The sequence below is a fragment of the Ambystoma mexicanum genome, chromosome 2p (assembly GCF_040938575.1).
Source record: "Ambystoma mexicanum isolate Mex_15411 chromosome 2p, UKY_AmexF1_1, whole genome shotgun sequence".
NCBI lineage: Eukaryota > Metazoa > Chordata > Amphibia > Caudata > Ambystomatidae > Ambystoma > Ambystoma mexicanum.
The window spans coordinates 1,243,114,588-1,243,128,817 of NC_090923.1; the positions used below are offsets into that span (position 1 = coordinate 1,243,114,588).

A 14,230-nucleotide genomic window follows, 5' to 3' on the forward strand; every position below is an offset into this window, starting at 1 on the left:
TGGCGTGCTGAGCACCCTATTTTCATTGAATGCGCCCACCGCCATGGGTGCATTTAATAGCAACAGCCCGCCTGCCGCGCCTTCTCCCGCTACGCTAGCTCGGGGGGGCGCTTGAAAGACTCCCCCGAGCTGGCAAGGCGGGGGCTAAAGGTGCCGTGGGGGGCGTGGCGCCCGGCTCGACCCCCCTAAGGTCGGGCCTGAACAAGGCACTCATGTCTGCACTATCATTTGCCTTAGCGACATCACTGGTTACTCCTCCATTGTTAGTGGCGTTTTCTTTGACAAGCCAGCTAGTCAAAGCTTCCACCTGTTCCGTGGAGCTGCGCTGCCGCCTCATCACCCTCTTCCTCGCTTTTCTCGACTTAGCCCGCGGCTCCGGGGAATATGTTGAATGAAATGGCTGGCCTGCACGCTCGCTGACCACAGAAAAGCTCAGGCGGGTCTCTTCTGCAGCGCGACGCTGCTGACGTTTTAATAAGCGCCTTTCCTTCCCGAGTAAGATAATTAACAGGGGAACTCGGCTCTTCAATTATTTTAGCAATATTAACTACTCTCGGGTTCTTCAATTATAGAATCTTGTATCTCCAAGGAGGCAGATTGTAAACGACCCGTTGCAGGAACGACTACTTGTGGTGATTTGCGCACTAAAACATGACGTAATTGAAGCAAAGCGTCACCTTGCCACTTTAAAACCTCGTGGATTCTACCGCGTAATTTAAACAGGATTTTGACAGCAAAGTGCAGAACTTCATTACTCGTGTGTGTGCTCGTGTCAGTAACGTCCACGGGTTTATTGGCTTCTGCGCAGAAGAATGCTGTTATTTTCCTCACACGCCCAGAATGACAGTGGTAGAACTACTACAAGGTTCAGAGTAGACGCCTTTATTGCCCAAACCTTTGCCGTTAGGTTTAGTTTTCCTTAAGTTATATTTATTCGTATTGCCAAGTAGTTTTTCAGGCATTATGGTGGGCAGTAGTTGATCAGACAGAGGAAAACGTTATCATTTACACCAATAACGCCAGCGGTGGCTCGCCTACGGGCAAGCGATCTTTCTGAGGCGAGGATCACCAGTAAGCAGGTAAGGGACACCACCTCTAGCCGAAAACAGTGTAGAAAGGCTGTATCTCCAATCTCCAGCAACCACGACAGACCACTTAGCTCCACTTGACTGCTCAGCACTATGCGCCGCTACTGTCGGTTTTATAGCAGTTCACAGTAGGAGCAGGTAAGGAACACCACCTCAAGCCGAAAACAGTGTAGAAAGACTTAACCTCCAGGAACCGTGACAGACCACTTAGCTCCACTATTTCTCCAGACCTGTATCTGCTAATAGGGCTGTTGCACTTTATATAGGTATCACGTTCATAGTATTCTATATTGTTTGAATGTACTTCTGATAATGTTATACTTTAAAATATTTAAAGTCTTTAAGATGTAGTTTGATGAAATATTATTTCATGATTATTGTATACTTGTATGGGCAAGTTCCTGAAAGACTTTGCCCATCAAATTAAACAATTTAGCCACTGGCTAAAACAGATGAGAAACATGTACCATAATCTGCTTTCCAGCACCCTTCCCTATGCCCAAGGATATGCAGTTTGTGAATTAGAAGTCCGCACGCCATCTCACATTGAAATCCTATGTTTTTCATTGTGACGGTCATGATAATCAACCTTTCATGCACAATTTACCAAAGCAATTCCATACACACCTTGAGACTCAATGAAGAGTCCATTGATGCAGCAAGGTTTTACTATTGAAGTGGGGCACACAACTGCCCAAATCAATCTGCTTCAGGTGCAGAGTCTCAGAAGGATCAAGACTCCCCTCATTGATCTTCAATTTCTCTATGGAGACCTTCCGGTTACTTCTCAATAGCCCTACTATCCCACTTTACCAATACACCGAGTACACTCCGTTGTACCTCAAAGTGAATTGAATGCAAGACATTTCAAGCCTCAGGAAATGTCTTGCCTCCATCCAAGCTTGGATGACAAGCACCTCCTGAAATTCATTTGCGCCAAAACAGAATTCGTCTACACCATCCATTTAAAAAGCAGGTCATCGAAGACTGGCTGAATGACACGCATCTTCATTGGTTCACAGTTCAGTTGGCCTCAAGTGCCCAACCGGACAGTTTCATTGTTAGAAGCAAGCTCTCCTTCTGGCAACATATCACAAAAAGGCCAAACCCCCTAGTATCAATTAGCACTCAGATGGAACATAAAACCCTTTCTTCCACCTGTGGATTTTAGGACCTATGGTCCAGGCACTGGTGATCTCACTCCTTGATGATGGAATGCCATCCTAATCCATCCTTAAACATGCTTCATAACAGGAAGTTAGAAATTGGATGCATCACTGCCATTCTAAGATAATCACACTGGCTATCCATCCCAGCCAGGATACTCCCCATAAATGCTTGCATCACATATAATGTCATGTAATGTAATGAAGGCTATCATGTATAGCGCCCATCTGCCACGATTGGTGGACTTGTTGCACTTAAAAGGGAACTACTGCCCAAACACAAGCCTGCCGAGTCACCAAAGTCACAGACAGTGGTGTGAAGTGCACCTTCAGGAGCCAGACCATTACAAGGCTCTAGACCAAACTGTCATGAAACAGAAACCAGGGAACAGGCCTTATCTTGCTATGCCCCAGCCTGCTGGAACCCCATCTCAGTCACAGTCACGGATGTTTCACCGCTTCTGTGCTTCTGTAGTTCAGGAAGTAACTCAAAAACCTGCTCCATAGGGAATGCCTAGGGGTCACATAGGAGCTGCTCCTGTAAGTCAAATACCGCCCAAGTAGTACGGGATATCCAAGGTCTATAACATGTAACCCCACCTTCCGCTGAACTATGTTAACCCCAAATTACTTGTACACTGCTCTTTTCCTTCCTTGCTAGCTTTGTGCTACATAAGCCCAAGTGCAAATACAATACAAATACAAGTGATTCACCTTAACTTTCTTTGTTCCGGGAGCCAGAGCCGTTATCTCCTTCTGCATTCGGTCTGCAATGCCTGGGTACATTGAGCTACCACCAGACAGCACAATGTTAGCAAACAATTGCTGATGAATCTTGTCATCGCACTTCATGATCGAGTTGTATGTGGTTTCATGAATGCCACATGACGCCATACCTGTTTAAAAGTAAGTACAAATTTCAATGTTTCCATATTTGATTTCACCACATTGCGTGTCAAAGCCCAGACACACAGCATTCAGCCTGCCTGCCTTGGAGCATTACTCACCCAGGAAGGATGGCTGGAAAAGGGCCTCCGGGCATCTGATCTGCTCATTTCCAATGGTGATCGCCTGACCATCAGGCAGTTCATAGATCTTCTCCAGTGAAGATGAAGAGGCAGCAGCGGCCATTTCCTGCTCGAAATCCAGAGGGATATAGCAAAGCTTCTCTTTGATGTCACGCACAATTTCTCTTTCGTTTGTGGCTGTGAATTTGTGACCCCTCTCTGCTAGTGTCCTTGCAAGGAAAGCTGTCAGATCAAAACCAGCCCAATCAAGGCGTAGGATGGCGTGAGGCACGGCATATCCTTGGAAGATGGGCACTGTGCATGTGACGCCATCACCAGACCCCATCACAATACCGGTGGTGCGACCGGAGGCACACAGGGACAGCACACCCGGCATGGCCACATACATGGCTGGGGTGTTGAAGGTCTCAAACATGATCTGAAGAAAAGCAAGAGCACCATTAAAGGACTATATTTACATAGTTCCAAAAAAGGCATCAACTTTGCAATCATGTAGGAAAAATCATAAATGTCCTATGTGGTGACATGAATTCCAGAAAAGTCTACCCAAAATGACCAGTCAGGCTCGGCCAGTTCTGTGCAAGGGATGAAGACATATGCACCCCAACCAATCTACAAAATTGCACATCACATACTCTAAGGTCAGGGGTGTTGCTAGGCCTGGAAAAGATCTGGGGCTACGCTAATGTCGGACTGTCGGGACTCGGGCCAGCTATAGCCTTTTGGTTGTAGTCCCTGAGCTTCTATCCCGGGCTACAACCAAAAGACCCAGGGCTATAGCCCCCTCCGAGCAATGCCTCTGTCTAATGTACAGTATCAGTAGCACTTAGGGAAATATGAGTTACACAAGCTGGTAGTAAATTCCCAAAGACAGTTCAGCGAAGACAACCTGTCGGCATTCCAGCAAGATAAGACGCTAAGCATGGAAAGAACACCTGTGAAATGGGAAGCCGGATATTGGCAAACATCCAGAGCAGATCAAGGGAAAGCCTTTAACGCACAATTGAAGAGTTTATGCACCTGCGCCATCTTTTCCTTGTTGGTCCTGGGGTTCAGGGGAGCTTCTGTAAGGAGTACAGGGTGTTCCTTTGGGGTGACGCGCAGCTCATTGTAAAATGTGTGGTGCCAGATCTTCTCCATATCATCCCAGTCAGTGACAATTCCGCGCTCAATGGGGTACTTAATGGTCAGGATATTTCGCTTGCTTTGAGCTTCATCTCCAACATAGCTGTCTTTATGGTCCCCTGACCCCTGCGTAGGAATAACAGTAGTACACAACATGAAATACATTTATAGTACGCATACTTAAACAAGTCACATTTAAGATTGATCACATTCAATAATTGCCTATTCCAGATTTGTGCACGGTACTGTGGTATTTACTCCAGCAATCAAACAGGAGGGTCTGACAATCAAATATCCAGGCTGAAGTGAGTAAGGTAATTGACTGGACAATGGAAGGCCAGCTGGTCTGGAAAGACTAGTAAATGCTGGTGATACATGCCAAATGGTGTCTGTTTCAAGCAGTCAAAGTCAGACATGAAGTAGAATGGAGTATGCTCTCATTTGTACTGTCCCTAGTATGCATCGGCTGCTAAATTTGTAAATCCCAGACCTTAGCCAATCGTTGTGATTATGGGGTAAGTAGTCCGGCTTAACAGGCAACAAGACAAAGCAGCTATGGACGAGGTACCTCGTTGTTGGGATTCCCTCACTGTTGCCAAGGGTGAGATATCTCGTCCTTGGCACTTAAGGGGTTAATGAAGGAGAACACGTTAGAAGGCATTGAATGGCGAAATACCGAAATCACCAAAAAAAGGCCTTGGCACTAGCGGGGTGGGGGACCCATGGCAGTTAAAAAGTGGGAGTGCCAAATTAAAATAATGTACAGCTCAAAGGTTAAATTTGAATCATTTACCTGAAGTCCTGGGCATCCCACGATGGATGGGAAGACGGCACGAGGATCATCATCCCCTGCAAAGCCGGCTGTGCTTGTACCGGAACCATTGTCGACAACCAGTGCAACAATAATGTCACTCATCTTGCTCTATAAAAAAAAATGTTTTTGTGATCTGTAACAATATATAGGAACACTAGTGTGCACGCTCCTTGAACACGCAAATAAATTGTATGTGTCCACGCTAAAGATAATCATTTATTTGTTGGCGTTTGCAGTGCGCCCGTGCGAAAAACATGTTCGCTTCAGAGAGAATGATTCAGTCTAATTGTCACTTCAGAGGACATTTTCGGTGATACTGGGAAAAGCCAAAGTGGGGATGGAAATGGTGTCAACTCTTCTCGACCATTGGGAAGCCTCACACATGTTCAGCTTGGTAGATGGCAGATAATTGGCAGTTCCTGGAGACGATTCCATGTCATTACATCGCCTGCAATTTCATCCCCTGTCATTTTAACGTGTACATTCCAACAAAAAAGCTCATTGTTTTTTTTTTTTGGGGGATGGGGGGCCCCCCCCGAATCCCTCCACAACACTTATTTTTGGCTATTGCCTACCCGCCAAAACCCTTATCTGCCCTTTCCCACCCCCCCCTAAAAAATTTGATGAGCATATTCATTGTAATATGCATGTTAAAATGCCAGGGGATGGAAACGCAGACGATGAAAGGACGTCGTACCCTGGAGACTGGGGCCCTGTTCCCCCAGGTTCTGTCGATGCACATTCAAACATGTCAACATTTCCAGATAGACTTTCATATCATCACTTCAACTCCTCTGACCCGCAACTCATGTCAAACACCAGACGGCCTACACTTTCTTGAAACCACTACACAGTAGGTGATATTTAAGGGAGAAAAGGGGACCCTGTGAAGCCAACCCCTTTATTGCAAGGGTTTTGAGGAAGTATGGTGGTCAGGTACTGGCATGTTCACTCTTGTTTGCCAGAAACTAAGCGGTAAGGGTAAAAGTTCAGCTGGGGCATTAGGCGTGGTGCGCTGCCTAGCTGATGACTCTGCCTTCCAGGACATGAGAAGAGCGTGAGCTTGAGAAGGACAGAAAGTGAATGCACAGCAGAACTTGCTGGAAAGGTGTGGTCCCCTTTAGCCTTCTGTAAACACGCTTTGAGATACACTGGTATGCCCAAAGGGAGTTCCCATAGTCCAGACACGACGATATGAAATATATAGCATTACGCTCTACCATGCCGTGTCACTCCTGCTTCCCTGTCCTGTACACATCTTCCCAAGTCTATTGGGCAGCCATAGAAAGCATGTGAAGCAGCCGTGAAGCTACACATGGACACATGGTCACAGACACTCAGAGAGGACACAAAGGGAGACAGCAAATAACTCTTTGCTACCCAACCCTGCTGGCGGTGTCAAAAATGTAAATTTTTACCGCAGCAGTTTTGAATGAAGTTCAGTTTGTCTCCGCAATCTGAGATCCCTGTGTATGCTCCTGCCTTATTCCGCCTGTTTCATATTGCTGCCCGCTCTCCAGAAGGCTCTGCTTTGATTATCACAGCGGTGACGAGGATCGGATCTCACTGCCCCATACATAACCCAGCTCATATTGCTTTGCATTTGCCCACTAAGAGACTGATCTGCAATACTTCTTCAAATTTCCGTGCTATCACAAGACATGAAAAGAGTTTCGCGCACCCTACCTCTGCCTCCGTTTCGTTCCTTCATTCTCCAAAAGCCCTGCCGACTCCATACTCGGTTCCATGTAATAATCTCCCCGCAAAAATGTCCCCTGACAAAAAAGTCGCAGTTTTTTACATCGACATTATTACATTGAACATGCGGTGGACACCCCTGCAACCCGTTTTTTTGTTTTTTGTTAAATGGGAGCAGGGGACATGACCACAACTCGTCCCCATACATAATCTCACCATATATAATGTCCGCAATGGCTTTTTCTGGCGACATAATGTATGGGGGCATTATGTATGAGGGAATTATGACCTGATACCCCATGCTCTCAGTGGAGAGAATTGTTTCTGCCATCTTAAGTTATACTGATGATTTAGGCTATTCTGCAGACCGCTAGGGAGCTCCCTTCCTTTCCACCCTGGCCGCCATCTCTATCAGTCCTCCTGCGCTGCATTGATCAAGAATCCCTTGCCCTCGGTGTGCAGTGCTTCGGCATGAAAGGGAACATCATCATGGAAGGTCGCCTACCAGCTGGCGTTGAGTCCTTCAGGAATTTGTGACGGTGCTGAAGGAACTGACAAACTCATATGCATTGGTACTGTTGCTGATGCGCACATTTGGACCAGCTGTTTTTTTTACTGCCACGATCTGTAAGTCCAAAAGGACCCATGGTTAGGTTGGGACCCCTCACTCCAGGAAGCTATCACTCTTGCTAAAGTGGTGGACCATTCAATCCAGTACAATGCTGAAGATGAAGTGTGCATGGTAACAAAGCTCCATTGTGAATGGAGGATAGCACAGGGGCGACGCGCTGGTCTGGGCAGAAGAGGTTTGAATCCGGATCCGCGCTTAGAAACCGAACTCAGGTGCATATTAGGCGCATTATAAAAAAGCCAATTAAATAAATAACAGGCGTGGAGGGCCCATGAGGGTCTGGAGACTGGAGGCATTGCTACAGGTGGCAGCGTCAACCGCCTAAGAGTGAAACGGCTTTAATAGTATAGGCCACTTCACTAATATGTGCAGTGCTAGACGGTGGCAAACTATTACACCGGGAGCATACAAAGGGAAATTGGGCATTGTGGCAGAGGGAATGGTGAATCACGTTTTCTGTGATCCTAACCAGTCCAAGAAATCGCATTGCAAGGGCTCTGATGGTTGGACGCTGCCTGTGTTAGCTGAATCTGGATCGGATCACACCATTATTCCTGTGGAAAAAATCCTTGAAACCCTTTCTCCAGTACACAGCGAATCTGAGGCCACCTGGTGTCGAACCAGGAGCAAATGAGGGCCAGATAATTCACGTGCTACCATACAAACACTGCAAACACGTCTTCAAGGGTTATTGCATGTATGTATATATATTGTGGAAATGTCCTGTAATTCTGGGGTGGGTTGATCAGTGTCTTCTCAAGATCAAAATGGATTCCTGCACTGATGATACTTAGCTCTTCCTACAATGTTTTTTTGTCCTGATCTGATGTAGAGGTTGGCAACTGTCTTCTCATCACAGGTGGCATGCTTAGGGGTACATCTACAGAATACTGGGACCCATACCCGTTAAACGTAAGGCTCAGCCTATCCCACTCATATCCCAACAGCACCTATGCGACCTTCTTCAAGCCCTCGAAGCGGAGGGAATTATCGAACTGGTGGAAGCTATATTCTATGGTTTATCCCGGTGGTTGGTTTCACTGAGTTGGTCTTGCTGCCTCTGATGCCAGACATGTCTTCAAACTGGGCTAATTTAGATGAAAAACTGCCTATGATTAGGTGCATATTTTATGAAAGTTGTTTGAGGTTGCTTGTGAAACTGAGTTAGAACCTTTTCTGGTGTGGGATTTTGGACATTGCCATCAAATGAGATGCATATTTTGTGGCAGCCTCGATTAGGTACAAAATTGCGTCGTTATTTAGGCTATAAACCCTGAACCGCGAGGGCATTACCACATCAGGAAAAGCCAACGTGGCCCATAGTAACAGGCCCGAGCGTAAGGCCCCCCAGGGCATTACCTGACACGTTAATGCCCCTGCGGCGAGGGGCTTATTGCCATTAGTACCTCGGCCCGTTAGATCGGGGTACCAATCGTATTTTATTTTTGGCTGCGAGACGCGTTGCTTTCCGCAGCCGAAAAAAAATTGAAATAGCCACAACGGACTTGGGTACGTAGTCTTTCTGTGGCAGCCATAGTAAAGAAAGAAAATGGCACCCATGGAATGGGAGACGGGACTACACATAGTCCCTTCTCCCTTTCCATGGTGGCCATTGAAGTAGATGAAAAAAAGGTAAACCAAATAAATGGTACTTGGCGGCAAGAACTGGGAAGCTTGACCCTCCTGCTTTGGCTCGTTTAAACTTCAGTTGGACCAGACTTTCGTAGTATGGGGCTCTGGTTGGCCTGCTAGATTGAATTTTGACAATTTTCTGAGCCAGATAGGGTGGAGGTGAGTTGAAGATGCATTTATGGGTGAATGAAAGGGTCTTGAATAGGATTCTTTCATTGATCGGTCGCCAGTGAGTAGTTGTGCGGGCGGTCGAGATGTGCTCTGAACGTGGGATATTGAGGGCAGCACGTAAGGCATTGTTTTGGATAGTTTGGAGTGTTTTTAAATGCTGAATTGATGTTCCAGCAAAGAGGACATTGCAATAGTCTAAACTAGCTCCCACCACTGCCCAGGCAACCGTTAGACAGTTATCAGTGGATAAGAATGGTCTGGCGGCATTGAGCAGGCTTTTGCAGAGCAGATGGCGCTTACTTGGCATGTGATGGAGAGAGTAGCATTGAGATAGACTTCAAGTGTTTTTACTGGGGAAGAGCAGGGATCACAGATACATCGACATTGAAATTGGAATATTGAGAGTTGAGCGTTTTTAATGCAGCTGACGGACCAACAATGAGAAGTTTGGTTTTCTCATCACTGAGGCAGAGGCCATGGGTCGCCATCCAAGATTGGATGGTGGTTTAAGTGGAGCTGACGCAGGTGGAATCTTTGTGGTAGGAACCAGAGAGTGGGAGGAGAATCTGTGTGTCGTCGGCATAGTTTGGATAAGAAATGCCAAGCGAGTCCATGTGGTCAAAAAAGGGCTTTGTAAAAATGTAATAGAGCGTGGGTGGGACACAGAATTCTTGGGGGACCCCACAGCTAATGGGGGAGGGTGAGGTGCAGGCATTGTCAGAGAAGACTTTCATCACTCTCCCTTCAAGGAAGGTGGCTATCCAGGTAGCAGCTTCCTGTGAGAAAGCAGGAGTGGAGGTGAGATTATGACATAAGATATTATGGTCGACTAGATCGAAGGCTGTGGACAGTTCAAGGAGAAGTAGCATGGCCAGCTTTCCTTCCTCTCTTATAGAGCCCAACTGGATTTTCAGGTCCAGGAGAGCAGACTCTGTAGCATAGCCAGGGCGGAAACCCGACTGATGGGTACCTAGGATCAGGCCAACCTTCTCCTCTTTGATAGGCGCTTCCCGCGCCTCATCAATTTCCTTTCTTCTCCTGATGTCCCCTCAATTCCCTCCATGGCTTCCTTGCCCCCCTTGCAGACTCCTCCTAGGCTACCTTCCCCTCTCCTACTTCCTCCTCTGCCCCCCTCACCCCCCTCAGGCTTCTTCTACACCTTGCCAGGACGTACCTCTGATCTGTCCCCTCCACGGAAGTCTTTCAAGGATGGCAACCTTCTCCATATTGACACTCTGAACTCTCGCTCAGCTGTCAAACACTCCTCTGACATCTGCCGCCTCCTTGAAGAACTTGACTTGGTCTCACCGAGACATGGTTCACGGCCAGCTCTGTTATGAGTTTTGACAGTCTCCTCCCTGATGGCTACAAGATCCTCTCCGTGCCCAGGTCCAATTGTTCCGGAGGGGGTGTAGCCCTGATCTTCCTGGAGTGGATTCCTGCCTCTTTCATTCCTACGCAGGCCTACTCCTCTTTCGAATGCCTTGTCTACCTGCTCTCTCCTAGCCATTCCCTTACTGTGGCTACTATCTATCAGCCACCTGGTCAGATCTCCTCCTTCCTCTCTGAGTGGGCGGACCTCTCACCGGTCAACTCCTCCTTCTTGGAGGCTTTAACATCCACCTGAATCCACCTGAATGCTTCCAGTCCTTCTTCTGGACTCTTTCGCAACCTCTGCAACTATCTCTCACTCTCTATCCTCCCCTTTGGCCTGACTCACTCTGAAAGGCACACTCTGGATGTTCCGATCTCTACAGACCTTCCCCTTCATATCCCTCTCACCACTCCTCTCTCCTGGACTGATCACTTTCTCCTTTCCTCCCAGCTCATTCTCTCCACCCCTCAGGCCAAGCCAACCCCAGCACTGCCGCCTACCTTCTCGGTTATTCGACCCATGAAGCGTATGTCAGTTGAGGTATTCGCCAACGCTTTCTCAATTCCCCCGCCCCCTTTGGCTGACTCACACTCTGACACAGTCCTTTCTATGCTCCACTCTGCTATATCTGATAATCTTGATGTTCTTGCCCCTGCCATGAGGATCCACTTAAAGCCTAAAGCCAAGTGCAACTCCTGGTATGACTCAGATCTCATCACCCCTAAACACAAGTGCAGGGTGGCTGAGAGGAAATGGCGTGCTTCCTGTGCATCTTCTGACAAACTCGCCTGCCGCCTGCTCCAAAGGCAATACTGTCTGTCCGCACCAAGAAGAGAGCCCTCATCCAAGCCTGTGCCTCTGTGGCATCCAACAACTCAGCCAAACTCTTTAAAATCTGCAAGGAGCTGGCCAATCCTGCTGCAGTCTCTACCTCTCCTGTCTCCTCCCAGGCCCTCTGCATGGCCCTGGCTTCTCATTTTATCTCTATAGCTCAGGACATCCTGTCCTCTCTCTCTTCCTCTCCTCCTCCTCCCTCTACTCCCCACTCTTCCTCTGGCCCTTCTTTAGCCACCTCTCCTCCCTCCTTCTCTGCCTTTCTCCTGTTCTCCCCTGATGAGGTTTCTAGACAAGTCCGATCTATGAAAGTCTCATCAAAACAGATTCTCCCCTGTTCCTCGAAAACCCTCAAGGACCACATTGACACCCTGGCTCCTGCTTTGGCTGACTTCCGCAACCACTTCTTCGCACCTGGAGTCTTCCTTTCCCCCCTGAAGGACTCCCTTGTGCACACTCTTCTTAAGAAACCCTCAGCCGACCCCTCCTGCCCTGTTAACTACTACCCAATCTCCATTACTTCTTTCCTGGGCAAACTCCTGGAAAAGCTGCCCATCTCCCAGCTTAATCTTCACACTGAATTGGTTGGTTGTCTCAGTGAGCATCAGGCTGGCTTCAGCGCTACCAGAATTATGGAAACTGCTCTCCTGAACATCCGTGAAGACCTGCTCTCTAACCTTGACTCCAATACCCCCTGTGTCCTCATATTACTTGATCTCTCTTCTGCCTTTGACATGATCAACCATGCCACCCTGCTCCACCGTCTCCATGATAATGGGTATCACTGAACAGGCGCTGGCTTGGCTTTCCTCTCCGATCGACCCTATCGGGTCAAACTTGGGTCCTTCCTCTACTCTATCTCTATCGCTACCTGTGGTGTTCAGGAGGGGTCTAACCTCTCTCCCTGACTGTTCAACCAATACCTGGCACTTCGTTCCCACCATGTTGCCGCTCTCTGCCCCAACTTTCAGTGCTATGCAGATGACACTCAGCTCATTTTCAGGCTCCCTTCCGCCACCTCTTCTCCTTCTCTCATCTCCGACTGTCTGTCTGCTATCCAGGAATGGTGTGACGCCAATGATCTCTGCCTTAATGCCAGTAAGACTGAGATTCTCCTCATCGACACACCTGCTCCCTCCTTTCCTGTCACTCTCTGGCTGGCGGCCTCTCTTAGCCCTCTTCCTGCTTCCACCTGTGAGGCTAAAAACATTGGGGTCATCTTCAAATCCACGCTCTGCTTCTCTCCTCACATCTCCGACGTCTCTAAGAAGTCACTCTACCAGCTGCATCTCCTGAGAGGTATTCTTCCGTTTCTCTCCTTCCGCCAGAAGCTCACTGTCTCCAGAGCTCTGGTTCTCTCTAGGCTGTACTAGTTCAACAGCCTCTTTCTCAATCTGCCTTTCTTTACTATCCAGCCCCTGCAACTAATCCAGAAAAGGGCTGCGAGACTTGTACTTGGCCTCAAGCCCTAGGATCGTATCTCTCCAGGACTGAAATCTCTGCACTGGCTCCCAGTGGCTGCGAGGATTAAGTTCAAAACCCTCTGCATTGTCCACAAGGCCTTCTGGGGGCGGGCGCCTCAATACCTTCAACTCTCTCTTCCTAAATATCTTCCCTCTCGAGCTCTTTGCTCCTCCGCCTCCAACTCCCTCAGGGTCAGTCGCTTCTTCAAGCAATGAGTTGGTGGTAGATCTCTTTCTTCGGCTGGGGCCTCCCTCTGGAACAGCCTCCCTGAAACTTGAGGAGAACCATCTCCGGTTCCGGAAGCACCTCAAGACCTTACTCTTTGCTTCTGCTTTCTCTCCTCCTCTCCCCTGCTGAACTCCTGACTGAAACTGCACTGGTCACCTGGCTACCCTCTGTTCTCAGGCCCAGATCCGCTCCCCCACCAGCTTCAAACATTCACTGCCTCCCGCGCTACCCCTGCACTTGGGGCCTGTTTCTGTATCCCCACAGCGCCCACCAGCTCTTGACACTTGATGTCTGCACTTACCCCTGCACTAATTTATTTATTACTGTTGTTTCTATGTACTGCACTGCCCCTCCCCTACTCCCCCGCAATTTCCCTTCCCCCGTCCCCTGCACTTGTGCAATCTCAATGTCACCTGGCCTAGTAAGATCGTTGTCTCTGTCTTCCCTCTGTTCCCCCTCCCTTGCCTCGTCGCGCCTTGAAACACCTGTGTATAGGCGAATTATAAATGCCATATCATATCAAATACGAGTGACGTGTTTGGGGGGAAAGATTCCAATACGGTTTCTGCTTCCTCTCTCCTCAAAATCACATTTTTTCAATGGGAACCTGTTTAAGGGGAGGACTCACGGCAGTAAGGCCCAGATGCTACATGATACTCTGCGAACACAAGCTTGCGACAGCAAAATACCCAAATGGCCATTACAAAAGTGCAAAGAGGAACTGCTATTTTATTGCCAATTTACAGGCTTATAAGATTCAGGCCACTGACTGCCATTTTGCCGTGGGATGCTGGAAGGCTTTGTGAAAGCAGCCACAGCTCATTCAACAGTGAGGGTCTCCTCAAGTCAAGCCTTAATCATTTGCAAAGTGGAAGTGGCGTTTGTCGGTGCCGCTTCAATTTTGCTGTAATATTGGCCAAATGGTCAGCCGAGGCTCCCTGCCCTCAACCCTTGCAGACACTTAGAACATAATCCC

General features: G+C 48.1%; 2 protein-coding genes across 2 annotated transcripts in view; one reads left to right on the plus strand and one right to left on the minus strand.

Annotated features, from left to right (window-relative positions):
• LOC138567390 (actin, cytoskeletal 3-like) overlaps window positions 1-14,230 on the plus strand; it is a 510,127-nt gene that overhangs the window by 120,001 nt on the left and 375,896 nt on the right. The gene's annotated exons all lie outside the window — the stretch shown is intronic.
• The window catches only part of LOC138567386 (actin, cytoplasmic 1-like), a 101,789-nt gene that overhangs the window by 13,291 nt on the left and 74,268 nt on the right, over window positions 1-14,230 (minus strand). Inside the window, exons 2-5 of the mRNA XM_069645549.1 lie at window positions 5,201-5,329; window positions 4,303-4,533; window positions 3,262-3,700; window positions 2,969-3,150 (exon numbers count right to left, since the gene is read on the minus strand). Of these exons, the coding sequence (XP_069501650.1) occupies window positions 2,969-3,150; window positions 3,262-3,700; window positions 4,303-4,533; window positions 5,201-5,329 (981 nt within the window). The remainder of the gene's footprint in view (window positions 1-2,968; window positions 3,151-3,261; window positions 3,701-4,302; window positions 4,534-5,200; window positions 5,330-14,230) is intronic.